Source organism: Engraulis encrasicolus, chromosome 18 (genome assembly GCF_034702125.1).
Source record: "Engraulis encrasicolus isolate BLACKSEA-1 chromosome 18, IST_EnEncr_1.0, whole genome shotgun sequence".
NCBI classification, from domain to species: Eukaryota; Metazoa; Chordata; class Actinopteri; order Clupeiformes; family Engraulidae; genus Engraulis; species Engraulis encrasicolus.
Window position 1 is genome coordinate 31,876,544 of NC_085874.1, and position 15,000 is coordinate 31,891,543.

The following is a 15,000-nucleotide window of genomic DNA, read 5'->3' on the forward strand; positions in this document are numbered from 1 at the left end:
TACCAACATATTAAATATCATAGAACCGTGTATGAGTGAGGACGGCTTTTGTCAACCACAAAAAAACCCTCAACACTGAATGAAGTCATTATTATCGGATCGGATCGCATATTCAGGATGGTTGTCATGGTGGTTGTGTGTCGTAGGACCTCACCTAAGAGAGTTAGTTACAGTAAGACAAACACCTTGATTGTAAAATGGCCACCACCCGTCATATGGTCATCCCCTCCCTCCGTCCAAACACGAGATAAGCTCTTTATACGGCAAAGCCCCAGGCGCTTCTGCTTCTGCTCTTACCCAGTCATAATGAGCAAATATTTGCTGGTGAATTATTGTCCTTGTGACCTTTGTGTGTGTGCGTGCGTGCGTGCGTGTGTGTGTGTGTGTGTTAATTTGATTAAAGCTGTTATTGCTGTAGAGGCAATCTCATTCTCTGTGATGAGTACAGAGGATTCCCAAGCCTCAAATGACTTTTCAGATTTGAACTGAAACGACCCCAGAAATAACACACACACACACACACACACACACACACACACACACACACACACACACACACACACACACACACACACACACACACACACACACACACACACACACAAAAACACACGCTTTCGCACTTTTGTCCTCTAACTCCAACTCTCATCTCTTTTGTCCCCTTCCAGAACGATGAAATTGAACATTCCGTTTTCACCTATGACATGTTCTACACTCTCACACAGAAGATCTGTCCTCGCACAGACATCGACGAGCTCTTCAAAAAGATGTACGTATTCAAAAGAGTTCAAAACAGTAGGATACTGTACTTCTTTTTTTGGAGCTTTTGTCTCTAGATTTTTTTTTTTTTTTTTTTTTTTTTTTAAGTTTTTTCAGTCATTAGTTTTCATAGTCATGTGGGAGTCAGGAGAGTGTATGTGTCACTTGACAAGGGTCCTATGTCAAGGTGTGGAATGGCCTGAGAGTTGCAGAGGTGATCACACATTCCAGAGTCCAGATGATTGAGATAGAGCAACGCAACCTCCTTGGGTTGAACCTCAGGGCAAAAAGCGCTGTTTCCTGCAGAATTTGTGTCAGTGAAGATGATGGGGGGTTGGCTGGTATCGGAGTCATGAGACCATGTCACGTGATTGAAATGGCGATGTTGAATGATACATTTTTGGTGAAGCAACTTTAAAAATCACATTCTTCTTTGCAGGAGATCTAGTCAAGGTGGTATTAAATATAAAGTGCTGGGGGTAACCCTGAAATGGTAGGTAGTAGACAATTGGTGACGCGGCCTCACTCCTGTGTTCAAAGCTGTCAGTTTAGGTTTTGCATAACTGACATTCCTCACCCCCATATGCACATTTTCACGCTTTGGACTCTGGAATGTGTGAACACGTCATTAACTCTTATTGGGAAGGGAAAGACAATAACAAAGGAGCAATTATACAGGAGCAAGTGTATCTTTGAGTGTGTGTTGGGGTATGTGTAGGGTATTTGTAGGTATTTGTGATTCTGCTATGTTAATGTGGGTTGAGACATCATTTTGCTGACACATGATTTTGATGTGCAGCGCTAAACGTGTGCTGTGGTATGGAAAAGTATTGACCCATATGTGCTCTAACACAGAAGAGTATTGATAAGAGCGTGCTGTATTATTGATGAGGTGTCGGTAAATGTGTGTTGGAATATTGACGAGGATTGGTAAACGTGTGCTGTACAACGGTGGGGTTTTAGTGTTCCACTAACTCCGGAAGAGGCCCTAACCTGCTTGTTACATCCGTTTTTTTAACCAGTAACATTTAACGATCACTAACACTGGCCTCAGTCTTACCCATGTGACGTGAGTGCTATTTAAAGCCAGCGTTTTCATGTTGAAGTATGCCGGTGGATCCATCAAAATGTCTAATCTACTATCTCTATCCATTAATTATTTCATCGATGTAACAGTTTTTTTTTGTCCTCCTCCTCCTCTCTTTCTTCCCTAATTAATGTCGTTGCAGCAATGGGGACAAAACTGATTATTTAAATGTAGACCAGCTAGTCAGCTTTCTGAATGACGTAAGCTCTTCATCATATTAACTTTTTTCTCTCTCTCTGGTTGTCATCGTCTGCCCCTGTCGCTAGCGCCGGTGGACCGCCTCTGGCATGGATTTGGCCCACAGCTGGTCCACAGCTCTGCCAGAGGTGGATAAAAACTGATTAGACAAAAGTGAATGTCCTGCCACATATTCCTGTACACTTCACATAGGTGATTCACTATTTCCTGTGTCTACCAAGGAATCAGCTACCAGATGTCAAAGCCAGAGTATACTTTATTGTCAAAAATATATGTAATATCTTAGCACATATGATTGAAATGGTGTTTCACTAGACTCCAATGTGCAGTTTACTTAAAGGGACACTGTGCAGGAAATGGTCAAAAAAGGTACTGCAACTATGCTGCTCATTGAATCTGGCCTGCCTATTACCAAATTTGACCTTTTCATGAAAGTGAACTAAGTAATAAACTAATATTTTCTAATATGGCCCAAGTACAGTCAGTTTTACAGCTAAATTGGCTATTTCTGGAAATTCAAAATGGCAGACCATGGAGAAGATCCGCCTTTTCATGTATGAAAAGTGCAATTTTTCCAGTCATAATGAACACTTTGAATTTGATGGTGGTGGTAAATATTCATGAAAAAGGTAACATTAGTGAATGGGTAGCATGGATTCTGGAAATAAACAACAAAAAATCCTGCAGTGTCCCTTTAAACAGTTGGCTGGGACCAATGCCTATTGAAAATTGACACTTGAGGTTCCATTCTATTAAGCTCTGGCGCATTCTGAATTGTCGATTTGCAACGAGAACACAAGACTTTCTGATTGGAATTGCAGAAGCTGAGCTTTTGGTTGGAATCAGAATCGCGCACATGTCGTCATGTCCCGCCCCTCATGTCGCATTGTCTGCGTTTCGGATTGGCAATTCCCACCAGGAAATCCCGTGTTCTGGTCACAAATGAACATTTAGCAAACGCTTCAAATCTTGTCGAACCATTCTGTGTCCATGGAGTGTTGTGCAGGCCAGGGACAGGCAAAATGGATTCATTAGTTACAATCCAGTGCCACATATTCCAAATGACCTTGTTTTACCTGATCATGCAACCAGCTGATTGATCACCTTGCTGAATTGGACAGGTAATTTGGAATATGTGGCGATGGATTGTAAAGTGATGAGTCCATGTTGCCCATTGCTGTCAGTCATGGGCTGGGACAAATATGTGGCAGGACGTTCACCTTCTGAAGCTGGGGAGGTATGTCCACCTCTGGAACTCACCTGCCAAGTCTCCTCCGTGCCAGAGGGGGGCACTGGTTCTCATTTCCATGTCTGCTTCTTTGTAGCGCTGCTGCCCGCCCCAATCATGCTCCTCCTACCTCATTGGTGTCCTGCTGGCAACTAGCCCAAAACATCCTCTGCTCTGCTCTGCTCTGCTCTGCTCTGCTCTGCTCTCCTCTCCTCTCCTCTCCTCTCCTCTCCTCTCTTCTCTTCTCTTCTCTTCTCTTCTCTTCTCTTCTCTTCTCTTCTCTTCTCTTCTCTTCTCTTCTTCTCTTCTCTTCTCTTCTCTTCTCTTCTCTTCTCTTCTCTTCTCTTCTCTTCTCTTCTCTCTGCCATTCTGATTTGCTAGTGCTTGGCTCGGCTTGCTATGCTCGTGTGTGTCTTTGGCACTGCGTGCTTGACTGAGACAGAGAGAGAGAGAGAGAGTGTGTAACTGTGTGTGTGTGCGTGCGTGCGTGTTTGTGTGTGTGTGCATGTGCATTCTTACAAGAAGCACTGAGCTTATTTTTCAATGTCAACTGCATTGTGCTGTGGCTTGTATGTGTTCTGTCACTAGGATTCTCACACGCCACCAAACATATGCAAGTCAACCATGCTCTCTCTCTCTCTCTCTCTCACACACACACACACACACACACACACACACACACACACACACACACACACACACACACACACACACACACACACACACACACACACACACACACACACACGGCGCGCGCATACACACACACACACACACACACAAACACACGCGGACACTGCAGAATGGCTTCTTGCTGGCATGTGTGGCTCTCCTCTTCTATCACTCATCAGTCAACTTATCCCACACGTTCCTGTGCAGTGTGTGTGTGCGTGTGCGTGCGCTCACATGTGCATGCATGTGTGTGTGTGTGTGACAGTAGTGTGTAGTAGCGTGTAGTAGTATCACATTGTGTCCTGTATTTATTGTTGAACAGTGTTGGTTTGGGTGGGATTCCAAGAACATGGTTCAGTGATAAACCTGGCTTAGATAACCTGCACAGGAAGTGGTAATCCCACATGTGTCATTTAGAGACGTCCAGGCTTTTCTATTAGATACTATACCACAACCTCAAGGTCAACTTATCCGGGTTTACTAAATGAGCCAGGTCATTGGAACAGTTTCCTGTTCAGAGTCCTTGATTCTTGGTTCTAACGGTTCTTGGTTCCAACGGTCTGTAGAATCAGCGCGACCCTCGCCTGAATGAGATCCTCTTCCCCTTCTACGACCCCAAACGCGCCACACAGATCCTCGACAAGTATGAGAAGGATGGAGAACACAAGAAGAAAGGTGTGTGTGTGTGTGTGTGTGTGTGTGTGTGTGTGTGTGTGTGTGTGTGTGTGTGTGTGTGTGTGTGTGTGTGTGTGTTTGTGTGTCTGTGTGTGTGTCTGTGTGTGTATATCTGTGTGTGTCTGTGTCTGTGTGTGTGTGTGTGTGTATGTGTGCGCGCGCTTGCGCACGTATGTGAGTGTCTTTGTGTGTGTGTCTGTGTCTGTGTGTCTGCCCATGTGTCTGAAACCAAGGGAACGTGTGTGATACTTTGCTGCCATCTATTGGTGAATAGTAGTGTTACATTGCAGAGATAGTTCAGTAACCCAGGGGCTCCCAAACTTAACCACAACATGCCCCCCCCCCATATACCGTAGATTCATGATCATGCCACATTATCTTTTTGTTATTTTTTTTGTGCACCACACCCCTTCACAACCTTTTTAGGTTTGTTAGTAATTGACCCTAAATAGCGATAATAACATAAGTTAGTAAGAGTAACTTTATTAATCCCAAGATGGAAATTAAGGGTTATGGCAACCGCCCAGGACGGCGCCCCAACAATAGTAATAATAGATGCAATAGATTAGGCTATTAATACATGTAATAGATTAGGCTATTATAATACTGTTATTAACTGAAGGAACATTGATTAGCTTATTTTTGGTCTGTTTTGAATGATGTACGTTAGTTTTTTCAATTTATTAAATTGCTAATAATTAATTAATAAATAATTAATTTCTTTTGCTATACTTTTACTTCCAACTTGCTGCGGCCACCCTGGCACCCCTTCCCGACCCCCACTTTGAAAACCACTGCTTTGACCCATTAAGACATGGCCCCTGTTGTAAAAGAAAAGAACTTAAAGGTCCGCAACACTGTTAAATGCTCCCAAATATTTAATGGCACGTTTCGGACTAACCGTCCTTCATCACAGTGCACTCTGATGAAGGACAGTTAGTCCGCACTGTGATGAAGGACGGTTAGTCCGAAACGTTGTGCCATTAAATATTTGGGAGCATTTAACAGTGTTGCGGACCTTTATTTTCTTTTCAGTTATCTTACGTTTGGTCCAGCACCTGTGCCACTGATGTGCGCGCATTCATTGACTCCCTGTTGTAAAAGTACTGCTTTTACATCACACACATTTCTCAAGACTCAAATTTCACAAATCAAATTCAGTAAATCTTTACACTAATATTCAACCTTGGCACAGTGTTGATTTGGAACCACTCAATATTTGCAGATCAGTGCACACAAAAATTACATTGATTTCCCTTTTTTCCCATTTTCACACATACATTTACACACACACACACACTGGAGTGTCTTTCTTCGCCGCTTTCTTGGTCGAACTTTGAGTAAGTGGTTCCACCTGTTCATCAAGTCAGATGAGGACACAGAGATACACATGAGGGCCTTCCCTGCACGCACACGCACACACACACACACACACACACACACTTTCTCTTTTTTATGCATTTTTAGGGGCTTTCTATGCCTCTATTGACAGAATAGAATGAGATGCTGACAGGAAGTGAGTGGGAGAGTGAGATGGGGGGAGGATTGGGAAATTACCCCGCCCGGACTCGAACCCGGGTCCCCATGGGGCGGGCATGAAAGCCTAAATGTGGGGGAGGGCTTTGCTTGTTGCGCCACAGCGCCCCCTCACACACACTTCCTCATATCCCCAACCCCCTACTATCCATCCATAGGTCACATGTCGAGTGACGGGTTCTGCCGGTACCTGATGTCGGATGAGAACGCCCCGGTGTTTCTGGACCGGCTGGAGGAGTACCAGGAGATGGACCAGCCCCTTGCCCACTACTTCATCAGCTCATCGCACAACACGTACCTGACCGGACGCCAGTTTGGGGGTCGCTCCTCCGTGGAGATGTACAGACAGGTGTTGCTCTCTGGTAGCAGGTATGTGCATTGTGTGTGTGTGTGTTTTGTAAGGTTGCAACCGACCCTTATTTTAAGAGGTGACTAGCAGGGCTTTGAACCCTAATTTTTTTCCAAACGTTCCGTTCTGAACAGAAACGGAATTATAACGTTTCCGGTTATAAGTTCCACATTGACGTTCCCGAACCGGTTAGAACAAAAAAATACTGTTCCCGGAACGGTTAATTTCGTTCCTGTCAGCTAATTACTCCCATATGCCTAACTGATGTGAATTAACCATGAAAGACGGAAGTGCAAATGTTAATTCAAGCAGATGAAAAGATTATCCTCCAGAATTTTGTCATTCAGGGACGACCTAAACGGAGCAGCAGAGAATAAACCTCAATGATGAAAATGCACGCTCCACGCTGACTTAGGTCACGGGGAGCGCTATGACGGACATTGTGAGTTTGTGCATATTTGAAGCGGCCATGGATGCCCAATAACGTTCTCTGTGCGCTTTACACACGCTTCTTTGCAATGTCTTACAATGATGCAATGGAAACTCTCCTCTTTTGTATGACAGTGGTTTCTCTTATTTAAGATGTGGAGTGGAGTCTTTGTTATCCACAGCTCTCTCTCCATTCAGTCAGAGAATGTCTGATGTCGCACAGGACGAGAACCTCAGCCGTCATGGTAACGTGCACAGGAAAATAATTACCTTTTTTGTTTTGTTTGAGGAACGGTATTAACCGGTATTAACCGGTTACCATTATTTTTAAATAAGTGTTCCCGTTCTAGAACATAAAAAATAATAACGTTTCCGGTTTCGTTTCTGTTCCCTGTAAAATACAAAAAGTTCCCTGTTTTCGTTTTCGTTCCTTGAACCGGTTCAAAGCCCTGGTGACTAGTGTCTAGAGCCAGTAATGATTAGTCATTATCAGTCACAAATACACATAAATCCTTTCTCCAACCTTCGCCAAAAACGTTTTTCTTAAAGTATAAATACATTTACTGTACATGACATCATATGACAATAATGTCATCACCAGAAAAAAAAAAACTAAAAGTATATACACAAACTTTGGTAAAAGCATAAAATAATATGAATACGCAACTTAACATTCCACAACTGACAATTAAGTACCATCAAGTAATAAAAAGAAGCAAACACACAGTTAACATCCAGTAACTTGGAAAAACTTCAAACCTAGTGTGTGTGTGTGTGTGTGTGTGTGTGTGTGTGTGTGTGTGTGTGTGTGTGTGTGCGTGCGTGTTTGTGTGTGTATGCGTGCGTGCGTGTGTGTGTGTGTGCGTGTGTGTGCGCAGGTGTGTAGAGTTGGACTGTTGGGATGGGAAAGGAGAAGACCAGGAACCAATCATCACTCACGGCAAAGCAATGTGCACTGACATCCTCTTCAAGGTACCATACACACACGCACACACACACGCACACACGCACGCACGCACACACGCACACACAACTGTACACGACAGGCACACACATGGACATGCGCCGCACACACACGCACGCACGCACGCACACACGCACACACAACTGTACACGACACACTTTACACAATACAGACATGCTCCTTCTGCAGTAGACAGATACAGGCAACTTCTCAGACTTTCCAATAAAATTTCTGTTTATACACAAATATAACTTCCACACAAAAAGATGCCAGACGCCAGACAATGCCTTTCTTGCACTCATACAGTATTACTGGTTGTTTTATGTAAAGTGTTGAACCATAGCGCCCTCATTTGGCACACAGCAGAAATGCAGGCAATCCCCCAGTACAGTATAGTAATGTCAGTGGTTAGTATTTACTAACTTTATGTTTCTGAATGTGTGTGTCGCCAGGATGTGATCGTGGCAATCAAAGAAACAGCATTCGTCACGTCAGACTATCCAGTCATCCTGTCTTTCGAGAACCACTGCAGGTACTCTGTGTGTGTGTGTGCGTGTGTGTGTGTGTGTTTGTGTGTGTGCGTGTATGTGTGTGTATGAATGTGTGTGTGTGTGTGTGTGTGTGTGTGTGTGTGTGTGTGTGTGTGTGTGTGCGTGTGTGTGTGTATGAATGTGTGTGTGTGTGTGTGTGTGTGTTTTGCAGTAAATGCCATCTCACCCCCATGTTCTCCTCTGGCCCTCAGTAAACCGCAGCAGTATAAGATGGCTAAATACTGCGAGGATATCTTTGGAGACCTGCTACTGAAAGGAGCGCTGGATGGATTTCCAGTACGTTGCCTCTTCCCTCCCTCCCCCCGCTGATGTGTATTGCAGTACAGTAGAGTATGAAACTTCCTTACTTGCAGGGCAGTATTAGCCAGGCCATGCCCTCCTAGTGACGCAACACCTTAGTCAGGCCAAGAGCAATGTAAATCCTGTGTCTGATCTCCCGAAAAATAGTGAAGTCCACCCACTTTGTCAGGAACAGATCAACCAGTAGCAAACCAAGGGAGGTGGGTCAATAATGCGGTTTGGGAAACATTCATTGTGACGCTCTTGGTCAGACCAAGTCTCGAAGAGATTTGAAAGTCGATGATAATCAGGCTAGGGCAGTATAGTGCAGTGCTGTGCAGTGCAGCGCAGTGCAGCGCCGTGCAGCGTCTGTGCTATAGTACAAACCCCAACTCCGATGAAGTTGGGACGTTTGGTAAACAGTGAATAAAATCAAAATGCTATCATTTTCAAAACATTCAATCTATTCATTAGATGGAGAATAGTGAAAAGACAACATATTAAGTGCTAAAACCGAGAAAAAATATTGTTTTGGGGGACATATGTACTCATTTCTAATTTGATAAATCCAACACGTCTCAAAAGAGTTGGGACGGGGACAATAAATGGCAGCAAATGTCGAGGAAGACTAAAAGCAAAACAAAAGACAACACTTAACAGATTAATACATTAACCGATGAGATGATTGTACCGTATTTTCCGGACTACAAGTCGCACTTTTTTTCATGGTTTGGCTGGACATGCGACATATACTCTGGTGCGACATATATATGTTTTTTTTTCTCCACGGGAGAGCACTATGTGCGCAACTAGGCCTATGCTGTGTTGCTTAATACCACTGATAGAAAAAATGTTACAACTTAGGCTACCACAACAAAAACAGCATTTACAATGACGACTGAATAGAAATATAGCCTACCACCCAAAAGAAGTTAATATAGCCTACTGCTGAGTTCAAGCTGAAAGTAATTAAATATGCAGCGAAAATGGCAATATGGCAGCTGAACGAAAGTTTGGATGCAATGGAAAACTGTTTGGGGACTGGAGAAAAGCGGAGGAAAATGTGCTGATGAATACAGGACAAATGTGTTCTCGAACAACGCGCGCGCTGCGAGTCAACGGTCTTGTTACGGGCTCCATGACATTGCCAAAGAAATGAATAGGACTTTTGCGGAAGTCAGGGAGCTCGTGGATGTATCGCGTTATGCAATGCAATCCCCTCTCGTGGATTTATTTGCGCTATGCAACGCAATCTCCTCTCTATCCGAGAACGAGCGTCTGTGTTATTAAAGACAGTCAGCCGACTTCCAGGTGAAAATCGGTCATTTCCGCGAGTTTCTGACAAACGAGCACAACGTGACACTACCATAGGCTACACAACATGGATGAAATCCCCCTCACCTTTGATACCGTCATGGGCTGAAGTCTCAGAAAAGGGGGTAAAGAAAGGCGTGCTCTGGAGACGGAACAAGTTGCCTCGAACCCTCCCACGGTCCAAACGCAAAACAAAGCAGAAAATTGAATGTTGTTCTGACTACAGGGCAACATGCGTTATCACTGTTTCTTCCTCTTTTTCTTTTTGTGGTTTTATGGCGGTTGGCAAACCATCTTAGTTGGTGCATTACCACCACCTCTGAATGCGTTGCCACTGCTTCAGATGCTGGTTTAAAACAATGCCGTCTTTGAGCAGCAGCTTACCATGCGCCAGTTATCACAACATAGATTCCATGGATAGAATAACCTTTCAAAAATGTGCGACGATTAGTCCGGTGCGACGTATATATGTTTTTTTCATCTTCAAAATGCATTTTTGGGCCGTTGCGACTTAAACTCCGGAGCGACATATAGTCCAAAAAATACGGTATATAAAAAACAGTGTTAATTCCTATCTTGGACATGATTTCACCAGCTTAAATGGTGGGTGTATTCCTTGTCATGTTTTGCAATGTTTTCCTTTCTGTAGTGCTTACAGTGTGACAGGTCTTGACCAAAAACCCACCATTTTATCACCTGCTGGTCCCATGGTATGATGGAGCCAAACTGTTAAAACATAGTAGAGAATGCAATTTGACCTTACTATGTGGCAGTAATCGAAGATCTCCCTTCAAAATATAATGCATGAGTGGCTTTTCATGCTGTTTAAAACCCATTTATACCATTCAGCACTGTATTTAACTCTACAGATGAGTGAGAACATCTTAACCAATGCACTACTGCATCCGCATGCCATCATGGAGGCTGACTTTTGAAGCTAGCACTAACACAAGTTGGATGGTCCATTTTCACTGTAGCACAGGATGTGCAATGCTCTATTATTGTCAAAAAGAATGGACTTCTACAACTTCTGCTGACTTCTGTAAGCAAAGGACAGTTTCCCATGTCTTCTGGGTCTATTTCAAGTGAGCTCAGGTGCTTAGGAGAATGTTAAACCCCTGTATCATTTTCATGCATTAAGCATTCTTAATATGGTCAATTTTCAATAGCTCTAGCACTTCAGGAATTAGAGTGAGACTACAGCCAATATATATTTCATGATGTCATGAACCTATACAATGATTTTATTAACAAAAATATGTCTTATATACACTCAATCGTGGTAAATCAAAGGGAATTCAAAAATGTATGTAATAACTATGGTAATTATTCCCTTTGCATCTTTAATTCTGAGTGACTCAGCCTCTCTATGATGATCTTATACCTGGACACCTATATTGTCCGTCAGTACAATTCATTTTGAAATGTTCTTCTTTGTTGTTTTATCTTATTTGGATGTTTACTAAATTTCACTGATCCCCGTCCCAACTCTTTTGAGACGTGTCGGATTTATCAAATTAGAAATGAGTACATATGTCCCCCAAAACAATATTTTTTCTCGGTTTTAACACTTAATATGTTGTCTTTTCACTATTCTCCATCTAATGAATAGATTGAATGTTTTGAAAATGATAGCATTTTGATTTTATTCACTGTTTACCAAACGTCCCAACTTCATCGGAGTTGGGGTTTGTATGATTGGCTGATAGCCGTTGTAAATCGGGCATAAACACACACCATTCCAAACAAAGATTCTATGCGCGACTAAGCTGGACGGCAGATACAAACTTTGGTCCAAAAACTTACCGAGGCGGGATATATAAAGGAATGAAACTTTTCTCCAATCATACTGATACCCCAACTACAGATTAGGGATGCACCGATACACATTTTTTCACTTCCCATCCGATCCCGATATCTAAATTTGGATATCTGCTGATACCGATGCTACTCCGATCTGATACCAAAACCACATACAGTGGTTCATATGCATGGGTTTCACCTCGAGGTAGGCCCAAGTAGACTATTTGGTCAGAAAAGAAGTCAGAAGAACAGCAAACCAATTAATAAGTAAAAAGAAATGAGTGAAAAAGTAATCCCATCCTGAAAACTAATCTGCAAGTGTTATGATTTGAACTTAGCCTTACACTTGGCTCAATGTCAGTACCGGAAACTATGGGAAAATTCCGATCAGATCTCTGAATTATGTTGATATCTGAACCCGATACCGATACACCGATACCAATATCCCATCCCAACACTACAGATGCTACAAAGATGTGCTCTTCCCATATTCTCCTACCCCAACTGCATCAGATTCTCACTATCGACTTAAAGGGACACTGTGCAGGAAATGGTCAAAAAAGGTACTGCAACTATGCTGCTCATTGAAATCTTTACATGAAAGTTTACTAAGTAATAAACAAATATTTTCTAGTATGGTCCAAGTGCAGTCATTTTTGCAGCTAAAATTGGCTATTTTTGGAAATTATAAATGGCGAGAAAAACGGAGAAGATCCCTCTTTTCATGTATGAAAATTGCAATTTTTCCAGTCATAATGAATACTTAGAACTTGATGCTGGTGGTAAGTATTCATGAAAAAGGTAACATTAGTGAATGGGCAGCATGGATTCTGGAAATAAACAACTAAAAATCTCACAGTGTCCCTTTAATCGTGTTGCGTCCAACTGAGTCGCGCATAGAATCATCTTTTGGAATGGTGTGTGTGTATGCCCGATTTACAACGACCATCAGCCAATCACAATGAAGAACCAGATCTCACAGTGTTAGATAGTATATTATACTGTTTTCCCACTAAATTATTTTTAGTTTAGTTTTTGAAAGCTCAGGCAAGAGACAAGCTACAGGCTACACACAGCATTGGACAGTAGATAGTTGTAATAAATTCAAAATATTCTGCCTCAGAAATCATGTAATGTAGTGTGTTATATTTAGTTCTGGCCGATACAGGTACGTTAACGTGTAGTTTTTGTTGTTGTTGCATATTGGTTCGTTTTAATAAATAATGTGGCATAAATGATGAAATGTACAAATGTGCATGAAATATGTAGATTTACCTAGAATGTGGAGGATTCCAATAGTTGTAAATAACATTTTCTGCTTGTTTGACAATACCCAGTATTAAGTGTGTGTGTGTGTGTGTGTGTGTGTGTGTGTGTGTGTGTGTGTGTGTGTGTGTGTGTGTGTGTGTGTGTGTGTGTGTGTGTGTGTGTGTGTTGTTTTCAGCTTGAATCGGGCCGTTCTCTGCCCTCTCCTTCTGACTTGAAGAGAAAGATCCTGATCAAGAACAAGCGGCTCAAGCCTGAAGTGGAGCAAAGTACGTCACACCTCAACACTCTATGACTCAGTTGGTGTGTGTGTGTGTGTGTGTGTGTGTGTGTGTGTGTGTGTGTGTGTGTGTGTCTGTGTGTCTGTGTATGTGTGTCTGTGTGTCTGTGTCTGTGAGATGGAGAGAGGGATGGGGCAGAGTAATGCTCAATTCTCACTTACAGTTACATCATTTTCTCCATGTTGGCTGTGTGTGCAATGTTTCTACCTGTGCTCTTACCTGTGTGTGTGTGTGTGTGTGTGTGTGTGTGTGTGTGTGTGTGTGTGTGTGTGTGTGTGTGTGTGTGTGTGTATGCGTGTGTGTGTGTGTGTGTGTGTGTGAGCAGAACAGCTGGAGTCCTTTAAGAAGCACATGGAGGCAGGGGAACTGATCACGCAAGACAACATACTAGCGGACGAGAATGAAGAGGAGAGTGAACTCAGTAAGAGATGCACACACACACACACACACACACAGTCGCAGAGGTACTGCAGGGGCGCCACCGAAAGATGGGACTTTTCATGAGAACAGGAAAGTGGCCGCACCTTGCAGAGAAGAAGGCACACGCCAAAACGTGTTTGCGCAATAAAAACACGCGTTATGCAAAGTGCAGTAACACTAAATCAAACATTTTTTGGTTCTTACTAAGGTTATATTGGTAATAAATCCCTAATTGTGCAAGAACAAGACATTTGCGAATACATTGCCTAACAAATGTTTGATTTTGCTTAGTACATGCCTCACAAGTTACTTATACAGTATACAGCCATGTACACTGTATGTTTTAGTACTGCTAGGTGTTACACTAAAATTAAGTGTTACCCAAGGTGTGACCTCTTTTCTAAAAAAAAAACTAAGTTGAACATTTGAGCCAGTCTAAATATTTAAGATGCTTCAAGCTGAACAAATGAAAATAGTCACTAATATGGGTAATAAATATAGGCATACTTACTTTTCTTATGAATCTAACCTTAAAATGTAACAATACGACTGATGTACGTAAACAACATAATTAAGTTAATACGCATTAGCTTTTGCAGCTTGTGTCGAAAATGCACATTTAGTGGTTACATGCTGTAGCTGACTTGCTTGTGTGTGTGTGTGTGTCTGTTTGCGTGTGTGTGTGTGCGTGTGTGTGTGTGTGTGTGTGTGTGTGTGTGTGTGTGTGTGTGTGTGTGTGTGTCATCGCAGCTGAAGGGAAGGAGGGATCGACGCAGAACACAGAAGGGAAGACGCCCAACAACATCTCATCAGAGGACGCCAGCGACGCCACACAGAACAGCATCAAGAAGGTACACACACACACACACACACACACACACACACACAGGAGAACAGCATCAAGAAGGCGCGCGCGCACACACACACACACACACACACACACACACACACACACACACACACACACACAGGAGAACAGCATCAAGAAGGCGCGCGCGCACACACACACACACACACACACACACACACACACACACACACACACACACACACACACACACACACACACACACACACAGGAGAACAGCATCAAGAAGGCGCGCGCACGCACGCGCACACACACACACACACACACACACACACACACACAGCCTCAGGTGTGGGGGAAGACAGTACACATACTGTAGAG

The 15,000-nt window shown here is 42.9% G+C and overlaps 1 protein-coding gene across 2 annotated transcripts in view; it reads left to right on the top strand.

The window, feature by feature from the left end:
* Window positions 1-15,000, top strand: part of LOC134469279 (1-phosphatidylinositol 4,5-bisphosphate phosphodiesterase beta-4-like) — an 86,572-nt gene that overhangs the window by 24,022 nt on the left and 47,550 nt on the right. For both annotated transcript variants that reach the window (XM_063223434.1, XM_063223435.1), the window contains exons 8-17: window positions 669-769; window positions 1,989-2,046; window positions 4,511-4,619; window positions 6,314-6,524; window positions 7,812-7,905; window positions 8,350-8,429; window positions 8,640-8,724; window positions 13,289-13,379; window positions 13,717-13,812; window positions 14,562-14,662. In XM_063223434.1, coding sequence (XP_063079504.1) covers window positions 669-769; window positions 1,989-2,046; window positions 4,511-4,619; window positions 6,314-6,524; window positions 7,812-7,905; window positions 8,350-8,429; window positions 8,640-8,724; window positions 13,289-13,379; window positions 13,717-13,812; window positions 14,562-14,662 — 1,026 coding nt within the window. The remainder of the gene's footprint in view (window positions 1-668; window positions 770-1,988; window positions 2,047-4,510; window positions 4,620-6,313; window positions 6,525-7,811; window positions 7,906-8,349; window positions 8,430-8,639; window positions 8,725-13,288; window positions 13,380-13,716; window positions 13,813-14,561; window positions 14,663-15,000) is intronic.